Source organism: Halichoerus grypus, chromosome 15, assembly GCF_964656455.1.
Source record: "Halichoerus grypus chromosome 15, mHalGry1.hap1.1, whole genome shotgun sequence".
NCBI lineage: Eukaryota > Metazoa > Chordata > Mammalia > Carnivora > Phocidae > Halichoerus > Halichoerus grypus.
This window is the reverse complement of record NC_135726.1, coordinates 11579895-11597890: the sequence shown is the minus strand read 5'-3', so window position 1 is coordinate 11597890 and position 17996 is coordinate 11579895. Positions and strand designations below refer to the sequence as shown.

The following is a 17996-nucleotide window of genomic DNA, read 5'->3' as shown; positions in this document are numbered from 1 at the left end:
CAGGGGCGGGGCGAGAGTTGCTCCCGCCCCTGACGTTGCGTACGGCTCTCCGAGATCTGTCACCCACTGGCTACGCCCCCTACTGGGCAAGTCTCTCCTGTCCAGGAGGATGCGCTCTGCTCTTCCCCTCTCTGCAGCGCCACCTATAAGAAAGTAGGGGAATTGCATACCCACCCCAGACCTGACGTGTAGATTTAAAAGGGATCTAGCAATGAGAACCATGTGAAGGAGGCTGGAAGACAGTGCAGCAATACCTTCAACATTTGGAGGGAAAGTGATTTTTTTTGAAAGCTTAACTTACTTTAAATTAAACATTGTGTGCAAAATTTATCGTATTTTACGTATATTAAGAATTGCGTGCAAAATTTGTAGTATTTTACGTAATATTAATTCAAGAACATTAGCAAGATTTATAGAGTTCCCTCTTGAAGACTTTGTTTTGAGAACTAATGCCTACATTCAACACTGCAACTGCGATTTTGCATCAACTAAGAAACGTAACTAAAATAGCAATAGTAAGCACAAAAAAAGTCATGAAATATTTAATAATACTATCTTTTGGTACATTTCCCAGACTACCAGAGTATGTAAGAAGTGGGAGAAACCAATTATTTTGGGGTTGTATAACAATCAATTGTGTGTCGCATTAGGAAACATTATTTTGAATTTACAATTCTATCCTCAAATTCTGCATTGAGAGGTTAAAAAAAAAGACAGGGCGCCAGGGTGGCTCAGTCGGTTAAGCTTCTGCCTTCTGCTCAGGTCCTCGGGTCCTGGGATTGAGCCCCACATCGGGCTCTCTGCTCAGTGGGGAGCCTGCTTCTCCCTCTCCCTATGCCGCTCCCCCTGCTTGTGCTCTCTCTCTCTCCCTGTCAAATAAATAAGTAAAATATTTTTTTAAAAAAGACATTTATATTTGCAGGACTCAGAAAATGCATGTTTTATATGCTCTTTCTAAGGAAGTTGAATATGTCCTCCAGTAAAGTTAAGGAGTGATAACCAAGAAAGAGAAAGATATGCAATACAAGAAATGATGGATTTAACCAGGAGTGTTAGCCTGACTTCTGTGCACAGGTACCAGCAGCTGCCTCACCAGATTAGAACAGAAAGAGTGTCCTGAGGAAAAATAGTGAAATTGATTTCAAGCTATGGACAAAATGGTTAAGCTCAAATTTTTGGGGTGCCTGGGTGGCTCAGATGGTCGAGCGTCTGCCTTCAGCTCAGGTTGTGATCTCAGGGTCCTGGGATCGAGTCCCACATCTTCTCCCTCTCCCTCTGCCTGCCGCCCCCCCCCCCCGCTTATACTCTCTCTCTCTCTGTGAAATAAAAAATAAAAATCCTAAAAAAAAAAGAAGCTCAAATTTTTAATGATAGAAGAAGGTACCTGTTTCTTCTCTTAATGGGAAAAAACTGAAAGGCAATATGAAGTCCAGGAAAAACATAAGCCTGCAAGAAAATTATGAGGCAACTAGGTTTTTTGTTTGCTTTTCAGAACTCCACCACCTGTCTCACTTGTTTCACTTATAGTGAGATGCAGAACTATAAAACTTTTAGAAGACAATGTTGAATATCATTATAAACCTCATAATAGTGAAGGAGCTTTTCAACTAGATAGAAAAAGTGAAGATTATAAAGGAAAGGCTTGATAAATTTAACTACTTTAAGAACTTGTGTTATTCAAGTGTTATTATAAAAAGAGCAAAAAGACAAGCCACAAACTGGGAAAAGATGTTTGCAATACGTGTAACTGGCAAAGGAGTAGTATCCAGAATCTATAAAACACTACTAAAACTCAATAAGAAAATGACAAAGAGACAAAAGGCCTGAATAGGTACTTCATCAAAGAGAGAATACAAATTGCCAACAAAAATAGGAAAAGATGCTTAACCTCATTATTTTTTTTTTTTAAGAAATTTTATGCTGGGTCCATTTTTTTATTTTTTATTTTTATTTATTTGCCACAGAGAGAGAGAGATCACAAGTAGGCAGACAGGCAGGCAGAGGGAAAGGGAGAACAAGGCTCCCTGCTGAGCACAGAGCCCAGTGCAGGGCTCGACACCAGGACGTTGGGATCATGACCTGACACTGGGATCATGACCTGAGCCGAAGGCAGACGCTTAACCAACTGAGCCACCCAGGCGCCCCAGCTTAACCTCATTATTAATCAGCTAAACACAAAATGAAATCACAATGAGATCATTTACCAACCACCCAATAGCCAAAAATTATTTAAAGTCTACATGCACACATCATAATCACCCAGTCCCTAGTGTACCTTAGAGTTTGCTTTTGGTGTTGTACATTCTATGGTTTTGGACAAATAGTTAATGACATATCCCCATCACTATAGTATCGTAGAGAGTATTTTCATTGCCCCCAAAACCCTGTGTTCCATCTATTCATCCCTCCCCTCCCCATCCCCTGGCAACCACTAATCTTTTTATTTTTATTTTAAATATTTTATTTGACAGAGAGAGACACAGCAAGAGAGGGAACACAAGCAGGGGGAGTGGGAGAGGGAGAAGCAGGCCTCCCGCCCAGCAGGGAGCCCGACGCGGGGCCCGATCCCAGGACCCTGGGATCATGACCCAAGCCGAAGGCAGACGCCCAACCGACTGAGCCACCCAGGCGCCCCACCACTAATCTTTTTACTGTCTCCATGGTTTTGCCTTTTCCAAAATGTCATATAGTTGGAATTGTACAGGATGTAACTTCTTCACATTGGCTTTTTTTTTCCCCACTAAGTAATAGACATTTCAGTTTCCTCCATGTCTTTTCATGGCTTGATAGCTGTTTCTTTTTAGCACGGAATAATATTCCATCAGGTAGGTAAAAATGAAAGGACTGATTTGCCCTGTATAGGTGATGGTGGTGGGGTGGGGGTGGTTAGTCGGAGAGGGATGGGAAGGGCATTCTTGATCCCATTCTGGAGGGTGTAAGTTGTTACTCTGTCTTTAATTTCGCAGTTTCACATTTAAAGACATGCTCTTTGATCCAGCATTTCTACTTCTAGCAATCTTTACTAGAGTCACACAAACTTGGTCACCTCTTGAGGGCTTCTCTCATCTCATGAGCCTAAATTCCCAGGAGTGAGTTTTTAATTTTGTCAAGGAAATTTGATTCCAAGGAGACCAATCCCTCACTCTTTCTCTGGCTCCTTTTCTTCACCCTATGCTTGATGAGCTCCTGTCCATCGTTCATGTATTCAAATCAATGTTCCTCTCCAAAGAGGTCCTCCTGACTCCCATACTAAAGTAGGTCATCCTCTCCCCATTCTGATTTCTTCTTTAGAGCATAATTGACATTTTTGTGTTTGCATGTTTATCTGTGGGACTATTTATTTTGGGTCTGCCCTCCCCACAAGAGCAAGGTCTGTGACTGCTCTGTCCCCCAGTATGTCCCCAGGGTCTGAACTGGCCTGACTTATTGAAGCACTCAATTGGATACTGCCTGTCCTTGTCCTGAAACCTGATCTGGGTTCACCCGCAGGCTTGCTTTGAAGCAGATATGCCAGGGAACTCACCCAGAGGCTCGCCCAGAGTCCATTATATGCAGGGAGCAAAGTCTGGGAGCCTGTTATCCCCTTTCTGGGAGCTTTCTGGGAGCTGGGAGGTCCAGCCAGAATGGATGAATCACACAGCAAAGACCATTAATTGTGGCCATCAATATAATCTGTGACCGGAGCAGGGGCAAATGAAACTTGTGTGATGCCACTATCAGGCTAAGCCTTCCTGGACCCCACAAGGGATCAGTGTCTCCCTATTCTTGGCCTCTGGCACCATGAACCTCTTGCTTGATCCTCTTTGCCTGAACATACCACATTGTCCAGCACCATTCCTAGGCTAACTCCTCCACTTGACATTGCACTCCTTCCAGGGAGGCCAGCAGGCTACTTTTATCCCCAGGGGACAGCACAGGGAGCTGCAGGCAGAGAGAAAAGGGGTCAACAGCAGGGGCCCCGATGCCCCAGCCTACCACATACCATACCCTTCAACGTTCTGGTCCTTGAGATGTTTGCAGCCAAATGCCAGCCGAATGCCAGGATGGCTCACTCCCTCACACCTCGAGATCACTGTCATTACTGGGGGAAGTGATCTGGCTTTCCAAGCCTGTAGTGGGATCCTTTACTTCATCCCCAGTTCATTTAGAACTGTAAGCACTGAAGTCAGAGGTGGGAGTTTGAGGTCTATCCCATATATGAAGCTATGTAACCTGAGCCTAAGTTGCAGTCCCCATTGATAAATTCAGGTTTTTTTTTTTTAATTAAAGACTTTATTTGGGGCGCCTGGGTGGTTCAGTCAGTTAAGCAGCTGCCTTCAGCTCAGGGCATGACCCCAGAGTCCTGGGATCAAGCCCCGCATCGGACTCCTTGTTCGGCGGGGAGCCTGCTTCTCCCCTGCCTGCTGCTCCCCCTGCTTGTGCTCTCTCTCTCTCTGTGTCAAATAAATAAATAAATAATCTTAAAAAAAAAAAGATTTTATTTATTTATTTGAGAGAGAGCTTGAGCAGGACCAGGGGAAGGAGCAGAGGGAGAAGGTGAGCTCCTGCTTTGCAGCAAGGATGGGGGTCCACAATCGAGGTCCCACCAATCCAAGGCCACACTTGGGCTGAGAAAAAGAAGCTAGCAACCTCCAGAACATCCCTTCTAGCAACTGATGGCCAGAGAGAGGCAGCCCACTAGTTTCCAGAGGTAATGGGCACACTCACGCTGACAACTGTCAGTCCCGGCACCAACTCCATGCCCCAAAGTTTGTGTGTGCTCAATTCTGTGTCCCTGTTCTTCCCAGAGGTTCTGGGAGCTCCCCCCCCCCACCCTTTTTCCTTTCTCCCTCTACCTCTGCCTTTCCCCCTCATTGCCTCCCTCCAGGCTTATCTGGGAGGTTCTCTAAGGTTCTGCACTCTGGGCCCAAATATCTTATCACCACCTGTATCCTGCAGCTGCGGCCATGGCCGCTTGCTCCTCCCTCGTGCAAACAGATGGCAAAAATCTGACCTTCCTTCATGAGGGAGACAGGTCTCTGCCAGCCTGATCCACCCTCTCCTTGCAACTGTAGTCTCAGAGCAAAACCCCCCTCCTCCCTTCGTCCTATCGTGTGACCTTGGACAAGCCCCTTCAGTTTTGTGTTTTGCTCGTCAAACCATACAGACTGTAAAGTCTAGTATCACAAGATTATTATGTCTATTTCTGTAGGTAGGATCGTTACTGTCAAGACAAATCAAACGTTCACCCCAGTTAGCTGGGCAGGTGATGCGGTTATGTGGGCTCCCAGGAGATGGGGCAGAGAGGCTACAAGGAGACCACAAGAGAAGAGGCATCTTGTCTGATTTCTTTCTGAAAGAAACGAGTGAATATAGACGCCAACATCTCCGATAGAGTGTGGTGGTGGGACATGGCGGGGGGGGGGGGGGGGGGGGGAACAAAGTCGGGAATGTGTGTGTGTGTGTGTGTGTGTGTGTTGGCGGGGTGGGGGGTGGGGGTGGGGGGATAACAGACTTCAGGGGCCAGCTCACCGCAGTGCCTCTTCTCTGCTCCCAGGCAGGGCTGGGACCCCCTTCTCAGGGGCTGGATGATGCATCCAAAAGGAAAAGAGACCGAGGAAGAAAAGGCTCGAGGAGCAGCCAAGCGGTCTGAACTTACTCCCTGTGCCCAGAGGAAGCGTGGACACAGCTTTGCTTTCGATGAAGTGTGCGCCTGATGGGAACCCAGCTGCTAAGGAGGACTCAAAAGAAAATTCAGAAGCAAGAAGAAACATGGAGCTTTGGGGACTCAGTCCATTCATACTACAGAGGAGGACTCCCAAACTCCTGGCCCCTCCAAAAGCGGCCTGCGCCCCGTGTGCCCGGCTCCCTCCCCAGCGCCACAAGTGGGGGCCTCCGCTAAGGTTAGGCGTGTGCCGCAGTGGATGACGCCCAGCTGAAGCTGCCAGGGCCGCGCGGCAGCACCAGGTCCAGGGCGAGGTCGCGCTGCTCGCTCTCGGAGGCGACGGGCCGGTAGCCCAGCAGCTGCAGCGCGCCAGCACACAGCTCCTGCACGCGGCGGATCTTGGCGAAGGGCAGTGCGTGGCGCCAGGCCTGGGAGACATTGACCGCGTCCCTGGACGAGGTCTTGAAGGCCTCGCGGCGCGCGCCCAGCCCGGCCCCGTGCGTGATGTTGTGGATCCAGGCCTCGAGCTGCGGCGTGAGGCTCAGGCCCGCGAAGGCGTAGAGCGCGCGGATCTCGGGCAGCGGCGCCCGCGCCAGATCCTCGAAACGCACCAGGCGGTAGCGGCCTTGCAGGAAGGGCGGCGGCTTCTGCGTGGCGGCCTCGGCGATGCGCACGTGGCTGCGGCACACCTCGCGCACCACGCGCAGGCCGGGGTCGGCCTCCACCCACGTGCCATTGGTGCCCAGCACGATCCCGTTGTCGCGCGCCAGCGCCTTGGCCGTCTGCTCGCGCGAGCGCAGCACGGCCCGCGGGTCGCGCACCAGGTGCACGATGCGCAGGTTGAGCGCGGGGTCGTTGAGCAGCTGGTAGAGCACCTGCAGGTTGAAGAAGCGCACCTCCTTGAGCACCACGTGGCTGTAGGCGCGGCAGGCCTCCTGCGCCAGGCCGAAGGGCTGCCGCGCGCACAGCGGCTTGCACACCGCCTCGCTGCTGATGGCGCCGCGCGGGAAGGCGCTGCAGGCGGGCGGCGAGCACAGCGCGCGGCTCACCGCGTACTGGAACAGGTCCGACAGGTTGCGGCGCCACGGCAGGTAGGCGTCGAACACGTCCAGGTCGCACAGGAAGACGGAGCGCACCACGTCGCGCACGGCCATGTGCAGCGCCGGCGCGCTCGCCTGCGACAGGGTGGTCCACACGTGCCAGCCGGGCTCCATCAGGTAGAAGACGTCGGGGTGCTGGCTGAAGAGCTGGCCCACGAAGGACGAGCCCGAGCGCCACGAGGACAGCACCAGCACGTGCACCCGCTCTTTGCCGACCGCTGGGGACGGCGGCCTGGGCCAGGAGACCAGGAAAAGCAGGATGCCAGTCTGCGCCAGCAGGAGCACGGTCACCGCCGTGCTGGAGATGCGCGGCAGCCACATGCCTCCGGATGGGGGCCTGCGGGAGGAGGAGAGCGCAGTCGTTAGGGACCGCGGGCCCCCTCGCCCTGCCACACCCCAACGCCCGCCCGGTGCTTGCGGAGAGCAGCCCCCCACCCCCACCCCGGACTCGACCCCCCGACCTGTGGGGGCCTCCCCGGACTATGGCCGTCTCAGTTGGGCACTCTCCCGGGAATATGACTTTAAGACATCAGCCAAGATCTAGTCTATGCAGAGCAAAAGGCCAGCTGCAGAATGCGGTGGAAATGTATGTTCGTCCTTAACCGCCTCCCTCTCCCCCCCACCCCCACTTTCTCTCTTTTTTTTTTTTCTGGAGAGGGAAATATTATTTTTAAAACAGAATTCCCACCTTTTGTTTCAGAATTCCTTTCAGGGAGACAAGTTGAGGTTGTTTAGCTCAACAGTTTGGTGGGTGATTTGACTCCCTCACCAGGCTCAGCCGCTTCCTAGCCTGTGATCCTGGACCAAACGATTAATCTGTCTGTAACTCAGTTTACCCATCTGTAAAAAGGGGATTAATACTGGTACTGGAGTAATGGAATGAGCCTGGGGGGCGGGGCATGTCGTAACTCCGGTAACTGGTAACTTGCCCTTGTACTTCTGTGTTGTCTGACTTCTTTTAAACAAGCAGATTCAGCTTGCATTATTAAAAAGTAAATAAATGACATAGACAAAGCACACCAACTGTTGCTATCTACAGGGAGTAGAGTGCTACAGGGTGCATGAACTGCAGAGGGAGGGTACCCTTCTGGAGCTGTGGGAATGTGCAGAAGAAAGCAGTAAAGGGAGAGGTGATGGCAGTCAGGCTCCGGGCCACCATTTGCCCTTTTCCATGCCGAGGTTACTCACTGTAGCCCAGGGCTGCTGGGAGAGCTGCCCACCTCAATCACAATCCATGGAAGATGCCTGCAGGTTTTTCAGGGCCTGAGAGAGCAGGAGGGAGGCTGGGTGAGAGCCTCACAGGAGGAGATAGCCCAACCCAGTGGGAGGGCTTTGCATTCCCAGACGGACAGAAAGTTCCCTGCAGGTGGGAACAGAGCCGCCCAGCCCCTGAGCACATTTTTCCAAGTGGGTGTGAACTGATGGTGTCCCCTGCTGGGTGGAGACTGGACTGCGGTGAGCCCTCTGATGCCACTTAGGAGCTCTGAAACCTGGGGCAAATGACTTGACTTCTCCAAGGCTCAGTTTCCTCCTCTGTAAAATGAGGATAGTAACATTTAGCCTCTTGGGCTTGTCACGAAGAAGCTGCTACCAACACAGATGAGGGAGGGCTTGCTAGTGCCATACATCCACCCCGTGCTCCTGCTGGGGGTGCTGTGTTGGGAGAGGAGGCACCAGGGAAGGTCTCCACCTGGATGAGACACCCTGAGGTCACCTACGTCTGCAATCCCAGCATCTCCTGAGTCCACCCCCGGGGCCTTTACTAGATCTTAAGAATATCACACCTGTCCGGCAGACTGAAAGGGACACGGAGCCAAGCTCACGCACCCCGACGTCCCAGAGTTCTTCCCTCCTTGCACCTGTTGCTTGCTCTTGCCACGATCTCAAGGAAGAGCTGCTTTGCAAGGTAGGGGCCTGAAAGTTTCCTCCTTGCTTTCACGGCCTTTGCTCCCCTCGAAGCCCCCTCCCCTGCTCATGTCACCACCAGGAGAAGCCAGGTCGAAATCATGAGCAGATCCCACTTATCCAGAGGCTGCCAGAGTGGGTGGAGGACAGGGGAAGTGGGACCCCCAACCCAGGTCTTCCACCTCTAAGTTCCTGGCACATTCCAATTACAGTCAGCAAGCCTCTCCCATTCCTGGGAGCACTCCCATTCCTGCAGAGCACTCGACGCTGGTGTTTGGCCCAAACACAGCTGCCATGGCCAGCCCAGCCCTTTCCTGGCTCGGGAGGATCTTGACCGTAGGCCACCAATGTGTGCTACCTGCCCTCCGGGGAAACCAGAGGTTTTCTTAGGTGACTCACAAATACGGAACTGACATCTGATCCTATTACCGGAACTCGAGAACGAGTGCGGCTGGGTGGCTCAGTTGGTTAAGCGACTGCCTTCGGCTCAGGTCATGATCCCGGAGTCCCGGAATTGAGTCCCGCATCGGGCTCCCTGCTCGGCAGGGTGTCTGCTTCTCCCTCAGACCCTCCCCCCTCTCATGTGCTCTCTTTCTCATTCTCTCTCTCTCAAATAAATAAATAAAATCTTTAAAAAAAAAAGAGCTGAAGCACACAGTGCGCCAGGAGCACACTTCCTTTGTTGTATAACCCTTTGTTTTCCCTGGAGTTAAATTGCCCTAGAGATTAAAATTGTAGGGTTGAAAGATAAAACTGAAGAAGTAGAGAAGGTAGAACAAAAAGATCAGTGATGGATAAAAGATGGAAAACAGATAAAAGAAATCAAGAGGATCAATCCGGGAGGTCAAACGTCCAACATCCAACGCTGTTATCCTAGCAGGGCTCACAATCTAGCTAGGAACCTCAAAGACCCACCCATGAAGTGGCCAAGGGAGCAGATGGTGGTCCGAGTCAGTGGCCCAACTATCCAGGTGCCAGGAGGGTCATGCTAGTCCTGGCATGCATATTTCTCTCTTGGATTCTGGAAAAATCCCCCAGCCAGTCTCCCTGCATTTCATATTGCATAGAGCCACCAGAGCTGCCTACGCTGTATCTGATCCTGTCATTCTCCTACTCAGCAACCTTCCGCTTTCCAACCTCACTTCCCATAATTCCCCTCCAGCGCCCTGTGTGTCAGATCATCTGGAATCATTCATGTTCCCCTCTGCTCTGCTGTAAGTGTCCAGCCCTGACTCCCCCCGGGGAGTCATCTCAGCTTCCTCCTAAGACACCTCACCTGTGCCTCTTTCAAGGCATGTATCACTCTGCCCTGAGTGACACTTTGCCTCCCCTTCTTGCCTGTGAGCAACCTGAGGGTCAAGACTGTGGCAGTTTTGCAAATGAGTGTGTCTGTTCCCAGGCCCCCAGTGTGGGGTGCAGTCCTGCAACAGGTTGTTGCACTAGACGGGGTTTGCTTGGGTCCACTCGGTTCTTGTTCCTCCTTGTTCTGCTAACGGCCTCTAGATTTTTCTTTGAGGAACCACCCTCACTCACACAAAGTGCATGTGGTTTGCATGGGGCTGACCGCCCACTTCGTGGTTCTTAGGGAGTCAGGTATCTCAAGCCTGGTTCATCTCTATATTCCATACACTATCCCCCGACCAAGCGATGGGCTTAGCAATGGACATCTGCCCCAAGTCCAATCCCAGGATTTTTGTAGCTCTGCAGGGAAGAGGGAAACTGCCTGGGTGTAAAGCCAACACAGAAGACAATTATTGAACAGGGAAGGAAAGTCTGAGAACCCGTGAGCAGCTGGTAGCATCTGGATCCAGCTGGACAAGATTCACTCATGGACTGCCCAGTTGGGGAAAATGCTCCATTTTTCGTCAAGCCAGGGTGACTTCAGTTTCTGCCATTTACAACCAAGTGTTTGATTAGAGAGTGGGTCCCCTTGGGGGGATGGGGTGACAGCAGAACTGTCAGGAGCAAAGACGGAGCTTCTGGGGGCTAGTCATGCTGTTTCTTGATGAGGTGCTAAATACGTGGGTGTGTCATCAAGCTGTATTTTTATGACTTGTGCTCTTTTCTGTATGTATGTTGTATTTCAATAAAGAGTCAAGAATCCCGGGGCGGCTGGGTGGTTCAGTCGGTTAAGCGTCTGCCTTCGGCTTGGGTCATGATCCCAGGGTCCTGGGGATCGAGTCCCACATTGGGCTTCTTGCTCAGGAGGGAGCCTGCTTCTCCCTCTGCCACTCCCCCTGCTTGTGCTCTCTCTCTCTCTCTCTCTCTGACAAATAAATAAATAAATAAAATCTTAAAAAAAAAAAAAAAAAAAGAGTCAAGAATCCTGACTGAATAAGACAGACAGTAAGTGTCATGTCCAGGAATGTCCCAAAGACTGAACGAGTAGATGATATTAATAAATATTTGCCTAACTGAAGTCAGATACTCTGTGATCCAGATCCAAAGGGAGGAATTCCCCACGTATCCCACATTTCTTCCTGCTAAGCATTTTACTTTATTTTTATTTATTTTTTTAAGTAGGCTCCATGTGGAGCCCAACACAGGGCTCAAACCCACAACCCTGAGGTCAAGACCTGAGCTGTGATCCCGAGTCTGATGTTTCACCGACTGAGCCACCCTGGCGCCCCCTGAGCATTTTAAAGTGACAGTATCTTCTAAATATCCCTGACTGTTTTGTTGGCCTGAGAGACATAGGAAGGAGCTATTGTTCTATCTGACTGGCAGATGGGAAATCTGAGCTTCAGGGCGGGATGGTTCACTGTAGGAGGGGTGTGAGCCTGAACCCAGGAACCCAGCTCTCTGGGAAACCCTCACCAGTACCCCAGCTCTGCATGCCCCTCACTCAGCAGCCTCTTTCAGCCCTGGCAGGGTACCTAAGGAAGTGAAATGTAATACTAGGTACAAATTCATGGCTCAGATTTCTCTCAGTTTGGCATCGGCTGGAGGCCATCCTGTTCAGGAATCCCAAAGATTAGAGAAAACAAATTCCAGATGAGGGATCAGTAGACTCTTGGCATCAAGGGCCACCCCTGGGGGCAAACCAGCTCTAATGGAGCCCAGGGCATCTGTTAGGGAGAAGGTTAAAAAGGAAGGAAAGGGGCGCCTGGGTGGCTCAGTCGTTAAGCGTCTGCCTTCGGCTCAGGTCATGATTCCAGGGTCCTGGGATCGAGCCCCGCATTGGGCTCCCCACTCAGCGGGAGACCTGCTTCTCCCTCTCCCACTCCCCCTGCTTGTGTTCCCTCTCTCACTGTGTCTCTCTCTGTCAAATAAATAAATAAAATCTTAAAAAATAAATAAATAAAAAATAAAAAGGAAGGAAAGAGAAAAGAAAGAGAGAGAGAGAGAGGAAAGGAGAGAGAGGAGGAGGAAGATGAATGTTTATGGTAGCCTGGAAACATGGAACACAGTAAATACCATCTGTTGAGGGCTTCCTATATGCCAAGACCTTTCCCCCCATTTTCTGATTTAATCTTTACAACAACCCTATGACGTGGATCTGACACTCCCCCCTATTCTACAGATAAGGAAACTAAGGTTTAAAAAGATTAAGAAACTTGCCTAAAGGATCTACACAGCAGCTGAGTCAGAATTAAGTGCCAGCCTTCTAACTTTAGAGCTTTTTTTTTTTTTTTTAAGATTTATTTATTTATTTATTTGAGAGAGAGAGAATGAGAGAGCAAGCACATGAGAGGGGGGAGGGTCAGAGGGAGAAGCAGACTCCCCGCCGAGCAGGGAGCCCGATGCGGGATTCGATCCAGGGACTCCAGGATCATGACCTGAGCCGAAGGCAGTCGCTCAACCAACTGAGCCACCCAGGCGCCCCTAACTTTAGAGCTCTTAACTACATAGTGTCTAGTGGAAAAACCTCAAGTACTAAAACACAGTGGTGTTAAAAATGCCCAAATATAAAAAAAAAACAAACCACACAAATATCAAAGGACCTCATCAAGAAGGTGAAAGGACACCCCCAGGTGGGAGAAAATACTTGCAAATCATATGTATAGCAAGGGACCCAGAATATATAAAGAGCTCTTACAATTCAGTAATAGAAGACAAACAACCCAAGTTAAAAATGGGCAAAAGCTTTGAGTAGACATTTTCCCAAAGATTTACAAATTGCCTATACGTGCATGAAATGATGCTTGCCAATTTTAGTCATTAGGGAAATGCCAGTCAAAACTAGAATGAGAGAGGACGTCCCATCAACTAGGATGGTTATAATCAAAAAGGTAGATAATAACCAGTATTAATGAGAAGGTGGGGAAATCAGAACCCTTGTACACTGCTGTGGGGGATGGAAAGTGGTGCTGCTGGGGCAGAAAACAGGTAGTTCCTTAAAAGGTTAAACATAGGGTTACCACGTGATGCAGCAATGCCATTTAATACATATCCAAGGGGCGCCTGGTGGCTCAGTCGGTTAAGCGTCTGCCTTCTGCTCAGGTCATGATCTCAGCGTCCTGGGGCTGAGCAGGGAGCCCGCTTCTCCCTCTCCCTCTGCCGCTCCCCCCTCACACGCCTGTACGCCTGTACTCACTGTCTCAGATAAATAAAATCTTTAAAAAAGTAGGGCGCCTGGGTGGCTCAGTTGGTTAAGCGACTGCCTTCGGCTCAGGTCATGATCCTGGAGTCCCGGGATCGAGTCCCGCATCGGGCTCCCTGCTCAGCAGGGAGTCTGCTTCTCCCTCTCCCGCTCCCCCCTCTTGTGCTCTCTCTCTCTCTCACTCTCTCTCTCAAATAAATAAAATAAAAATAAAATCTTAAAAAAAAAAAACTTTAAAAAAGTAGAATAAAGACATACCTAAGAAGACTGAAAACACATGTCCACCAAAAAACTTGTTCATAAACTTTCATAGCAGCATTATTCATAATGGCCTCAGAGTGGAAATATCCCAAATGTCTATCAATTGATGAATGTATAAACAAAATGTGGTATATCCATATACAGTTGACCCTTGAGCAATGCAGAAGTTGGGGAATCGACCTTCACACGGTCAAAAATCCACGTATAACTTTTGACTCCTGGAAAATTTAGCTACTAATAACCTACCACTGACCTTGACATTAACAGTCAATTAACACATATTTTGTATATTATATGTATTAAAGTAAGCTAGAGAAAAGAAAATCATAAGGAAGAGAAAATACACTTACAGTGATGTACTGTATTTATTGAAAAAATTTGCATATAGCTGGACCCACACAGTTTAAACCCATGTTGTTCAAGGATCAACTCTAATTCAATATTATCTGGCAATAAAAAGGAATGAAGTATTGATATGTGCTATGACATGGATGACCCCTGAGGTGATTAACACACTCCTTTGACTACACTGTAAATCAGTGAATTGTACACTTTAAAAGGGTGCACCTTAAGGTTTGTGAATTGTATCTCAATAAAGCTGTTATAAAAATAATACACAGGGGCGCCTGGGTGGCTCAGTCAGTTAAGCATCTGCCTTCAGCTCAAGTCATGATCTCAGGGTCTTTGGAACGAGTCCCACATTGGACTCCCTGCTCAGTGGGGAGTCTGCTTCTCCCTCTCCCTCTGCCCCGATTCATGCTCTCTCTCACTTTCCCTGTCTCTCTCAAATAAATAAATAAAATCTTAAAAAAAAAAAACAAACACAAAAACATATAGAAGAAATCTGGAAGGATGCATACTGAATATTAGTTATCTTAAAAAAAAAGATTTTATTTATTTATTTGAGAGAGAAAGCACAAGCAGGGGAAGTGGCAGGCAGGAGGGGCAGAGGGAGAAGCAGACTTCCTGCTGGGCAGGGAGTCCGACTCTGGGCTGGATCCAGGATCCCAGGATCATGACCTGAGCCGAAGGCAGATGCTTAACCAACTGAGCCACCCAGGTGCCCCTGAATATTCGAGGTTATCTTTCTATGGCCATGTTACAGGTAATTTTTTTTCTTGTTAGTGCTTTGCTGCATCTTCCAGGTAGTCTACGAAAGACTCGCATTACTTTGGTAATCATAAAATGGGGACAGGAGGCACAGGTGGAATTTGCCTGCTCCAGCTTTCATTGCGGGAAGAGAAGTGCCTGCAAACCCATCTCCCAGCTGACCTGAATACCACTTGGCCAGAACAGGACAGGGGCATTGGCTGGAGAATTACCTCCTATGCACTGGAAGATGTCAAGATCCCCAAGCCCACCTTCAGCCTCAGGGCTGTGGGCTGGGCCAGGCTGTGGCAGAAGACATTCCCAGCCCCAAGCCCTGGCCACATCTGCTATCTCTCTGCCAGTCCTAATGAGCAGTTTCATGGCATCTGCCAGAGGCAGGGAAGCTGGGGTCACACAGCCCAGATGCTTCTGGCCTGCAGGAATCTATTGGGAAATGAAATCAAACTGCTCAAGTCTCCTTGGCTCAGAGCTACCCTGGGGGCATTTCAAAGCAAATGACCAGATAACACAGAACACCTTTCCCTCGCTCTGAACTTCGGGGATCCTCAAAATGCACTTTGCACAGGACCCGATCATAGAACCTTACAGCTAGCAAGACCTGAAGTCGGGGCTCCCACCTCTTTTCTGAAGTAACACATGCAGGGAATGGGGGAAGGGAGTGCACATTTAGCATGTACCCCGTGTTCCCCCAGGTGTTAGATTGAGCACGCTTATTATAGGGATAATCTGGAATGTTCTCTGGTTTATTTTTTTAACCTCTTATTTTGATTAATTTATTATTATTTTTTTAAGATTTTATTTATTTATTCAACAGAGAGAGAGAGACACAGTGAGAGAGGGAACACAAGCAGGGGGAGTGGGAGAGGGAGAAGCAGGCTTCCTGCAGAGCAGGGAGCCCGATGCGGGGCTCCATTCCAGGACCCTTGGATCATGACCTGAGCCAAAAGCAGACACTTAACGGCTGAGCCACCCAGGCGCCCCTAGATTAATTTATTATTTTTGAAAAGTGAATCATTCTTAGAATTCAGTGACATTTAAAGAAGGGGGTGTTTTAGAAGAAAATGACTCAAAACATGTAACAGCCAGATGCAGCGTATAGATGTTGTTTGGATTCTGATTCAAACAAACCAAGTGCAAGAAGATATCTTTGAGGCAATCAGAAATTTCAACATGGAATGGGTATTAGGTGATATTGAGAAATCATTGTCAATGCGACTATCACCATGGGGAATACTCTTTTTCATGCATTTCTGTACCTATCTCCCCTTATTAGACTAGAAGCAGGATTTTTTTAAAAAGATTTTATTTATTTATTTATTTGACGGAGAGCGAGCGAGCCAGCAAGCACAAGTGGGGGAAACAGCAGAGGGAGCAGGAGCAGGGTCCCTGCTGAGCAAGGAGCCCAATGCGGGGCTCAATCCCAGGACCCTGGGATCATGACCCCAGCCAAAGGCAGCCAATTAACCAACTGAGCCACCCAGACGCTCCTAGAAGCAGGATTCTGTCTCATGACAGGGAGTAGGGATGGCACAGTGGCTAATAAACCCCATTTGATCATTTACTGTGTGATCTTGGGCAAGTTATTTAACCTCTCTGTGCCTATTGTTGTTTAATCTATAAAATGGGGGAAATTCGCCTGGCTGGCTCCGCCCTTGGAACATGCGACTCTTGATCTCAGCAAGCCCCAGGGTGGGCCTAGAGCTTACCTTAAAAAAATGAAAATAAGGGGCACCTGGGTGGCTCAGTCGTTAAGTGTCTGCCTTCGGCTCAGGTCATGATCCCGGGGTCCTGGGATCGAGCCCCGCATTGGGCTCCCCGCTCACCCGGGAGCCTGCTTCTCCCTCTCCCACTCCCCCCTGCTTGTGTTCCCTCTCTCGCTGTCTCTCTCTCTGTCAAATAAATAAATAAAATCTTTTAAAAATAAATAAATAAATAAATAAAAATTAAAACAGGGGAAGTAATATAACGCAAGTCAGGGCTGATTTGAAGATTCAATGAGTTACTATTGCTAAAGCACTTAGAACAATGTCATTTAGCACATTTGTACGCGTTCAGAAATCCTCCAAATCCTGGGTTACAACTATATTCTATGGATCCAAGCGAAAGCCTCTTCATATGGAACACTCAAGCACAACAGAGGCGACCGGTTCAGGTGACCTTGCACCCTAGCAACGGAATGTGGCAAGTCCAGGCCGGGGCAGAACACGGTCACGCAAAGCAGCAGCGAAACATGCCTGGAAGACTGGCTTCTGAAGCCGGCCTGGGTTCAAATTCTGCCTGGACACCAGTGAGGTGTGTGAGTGTGCGCAAGGCGCCCCTACCGTCTTGGTGCTTCAGCCGGCTGCTTTGTAAAGGCGGCAATCACAGCGCCTACCACACGGGCTCGAGAGGAGCACCCAGGACCGTATAACCCTTAGCACAGCCAACGCGCAAGGAGCCACACACACTCCTCCCATTAGCTCGGGTACTTGGCACACGCACTCCCTCTCGGCCCCAGGGCAGCCAAGTCCTTTCTGCTCTTTAGGCCTCAGTTTTCCCACCCTCATGCCTCCGGTTCAAGAGCGGGGCAGAAAAGAGGGTTAACTTGTACCGGGTCACCTATGCTGAGGCCAAGAGAGGTCTTTATTGTTGCCCAAGATCCAGCAGCCGAAACAGGGGCCGCCAGACTCCCATTCAGCTGCACATGGTTCTAAATTCACTCACCAAGCTGCTTTTCCTCAAGAGTTCCGTGGCGGAAAGCTTTCTAGATTAATACCATGCCCTTGGAATCTCACGTTTCAAGGGTTTAGGGATCCCCAGCAGTGATCCCGTGTGAGCTGAAGCCGCAGGAAGACATTTTCGAACCAGCGCCTGGGGCTACAAGGTCCTTTCCCTGTGCTGGTAGAACCACCACCCTCAGCCCTTCTCCCCAGACCCGACTCCCCGGCCACAAGCTCCATGCCCCTGACTGGGGGCATCCTGTGCGGAGAGAGGACCAACGAACGTACCCCAAAGCTGGCGTCCCTGCCCGAGCTGGCGCGGCGGGGAGGCGGACACCACTCTCCCGAGGCTCAGCAGAGGCTCCTCGACGTGTCCTCCTCCAAGTTCCAGTCCGCAGCCGGCCGTGTCTTCGCTGGGAGAGTCGGCAGGGGCTGACGTGCTCCGTAGGCTCCCAAGGCTAGTAAGGGGCACCCAGTGACACCAGGGAGAAGGCTCTGAGAGGCACGCGCGCGGATCAGCAGATCCCAAGATAGTTGGAGGCACCTGGAGACCTAAGGCGGACGGAACCTGGAAACGGGGCAGGAGTGTCCTGGAAAAGGAGAGGCGTCTTAGGAACGGGATGTATGTGTGCGGGGCGCAGTCGTGGGGCAACGGCCAGACACAGACTCGGGCACTCCTGCCCCGCAGCCTCACCCTGCAGGGCGCCGCGCCCCCGCGCCCCCGCGCCCCTGCG

General features: G+C 50.0%; 1 protein-coding gene across 3 annotated transcripts; it reads right to left on the bottom strand.

Annotated features, from left to right (window-relative positions):
• Window positions 1–5485: 5485 nt before the first annotated feature.
• On the bottom strand, window positions 5486–17996 carry LOC118549359 (carbohydrate sulfotransferase 6). 3 transcript variants are annotated; one of them, XM_036113670.2, is made up of 3 exons: window positions 17551–17996; window positions 7933–8007; window positions 5486–7081 (listed from the first exon to the last, which is right to left on the bottom strand). In XM_036113670.2, exon 3 carries the CDS (start codon window positions 7063–7065, stop codon window positions 5884–5886), a length of 1182 nt encoding a protein of 393 aa, XP_035969563.1. In that variant the 5' UTR covers window positions 7066–7081; window positions 7933–8007; window positions 17551–17996; the 3' UTR covers window positions 5486–5883. The 3 variants fall into 3 exon arrangements, with proteins under 3 accessions (XP_035969563.1, XP_035969564.1, XP_035969562.1); XM_036113671.2 differs by having other exon boundaries at window positions 7965–8007; XM_036113669.2 differs by lacking the exon at window positions 7933–8007.

Coding starts and splice junctions, on each gene's coding strand:
- LOC118549359 (XM_036113670.2), bottom strand. CDS start 7,065: ATGTGGCTGCCGCGCATCTCCAGCACGGCGGTGACCGTGCTCCTGCTG.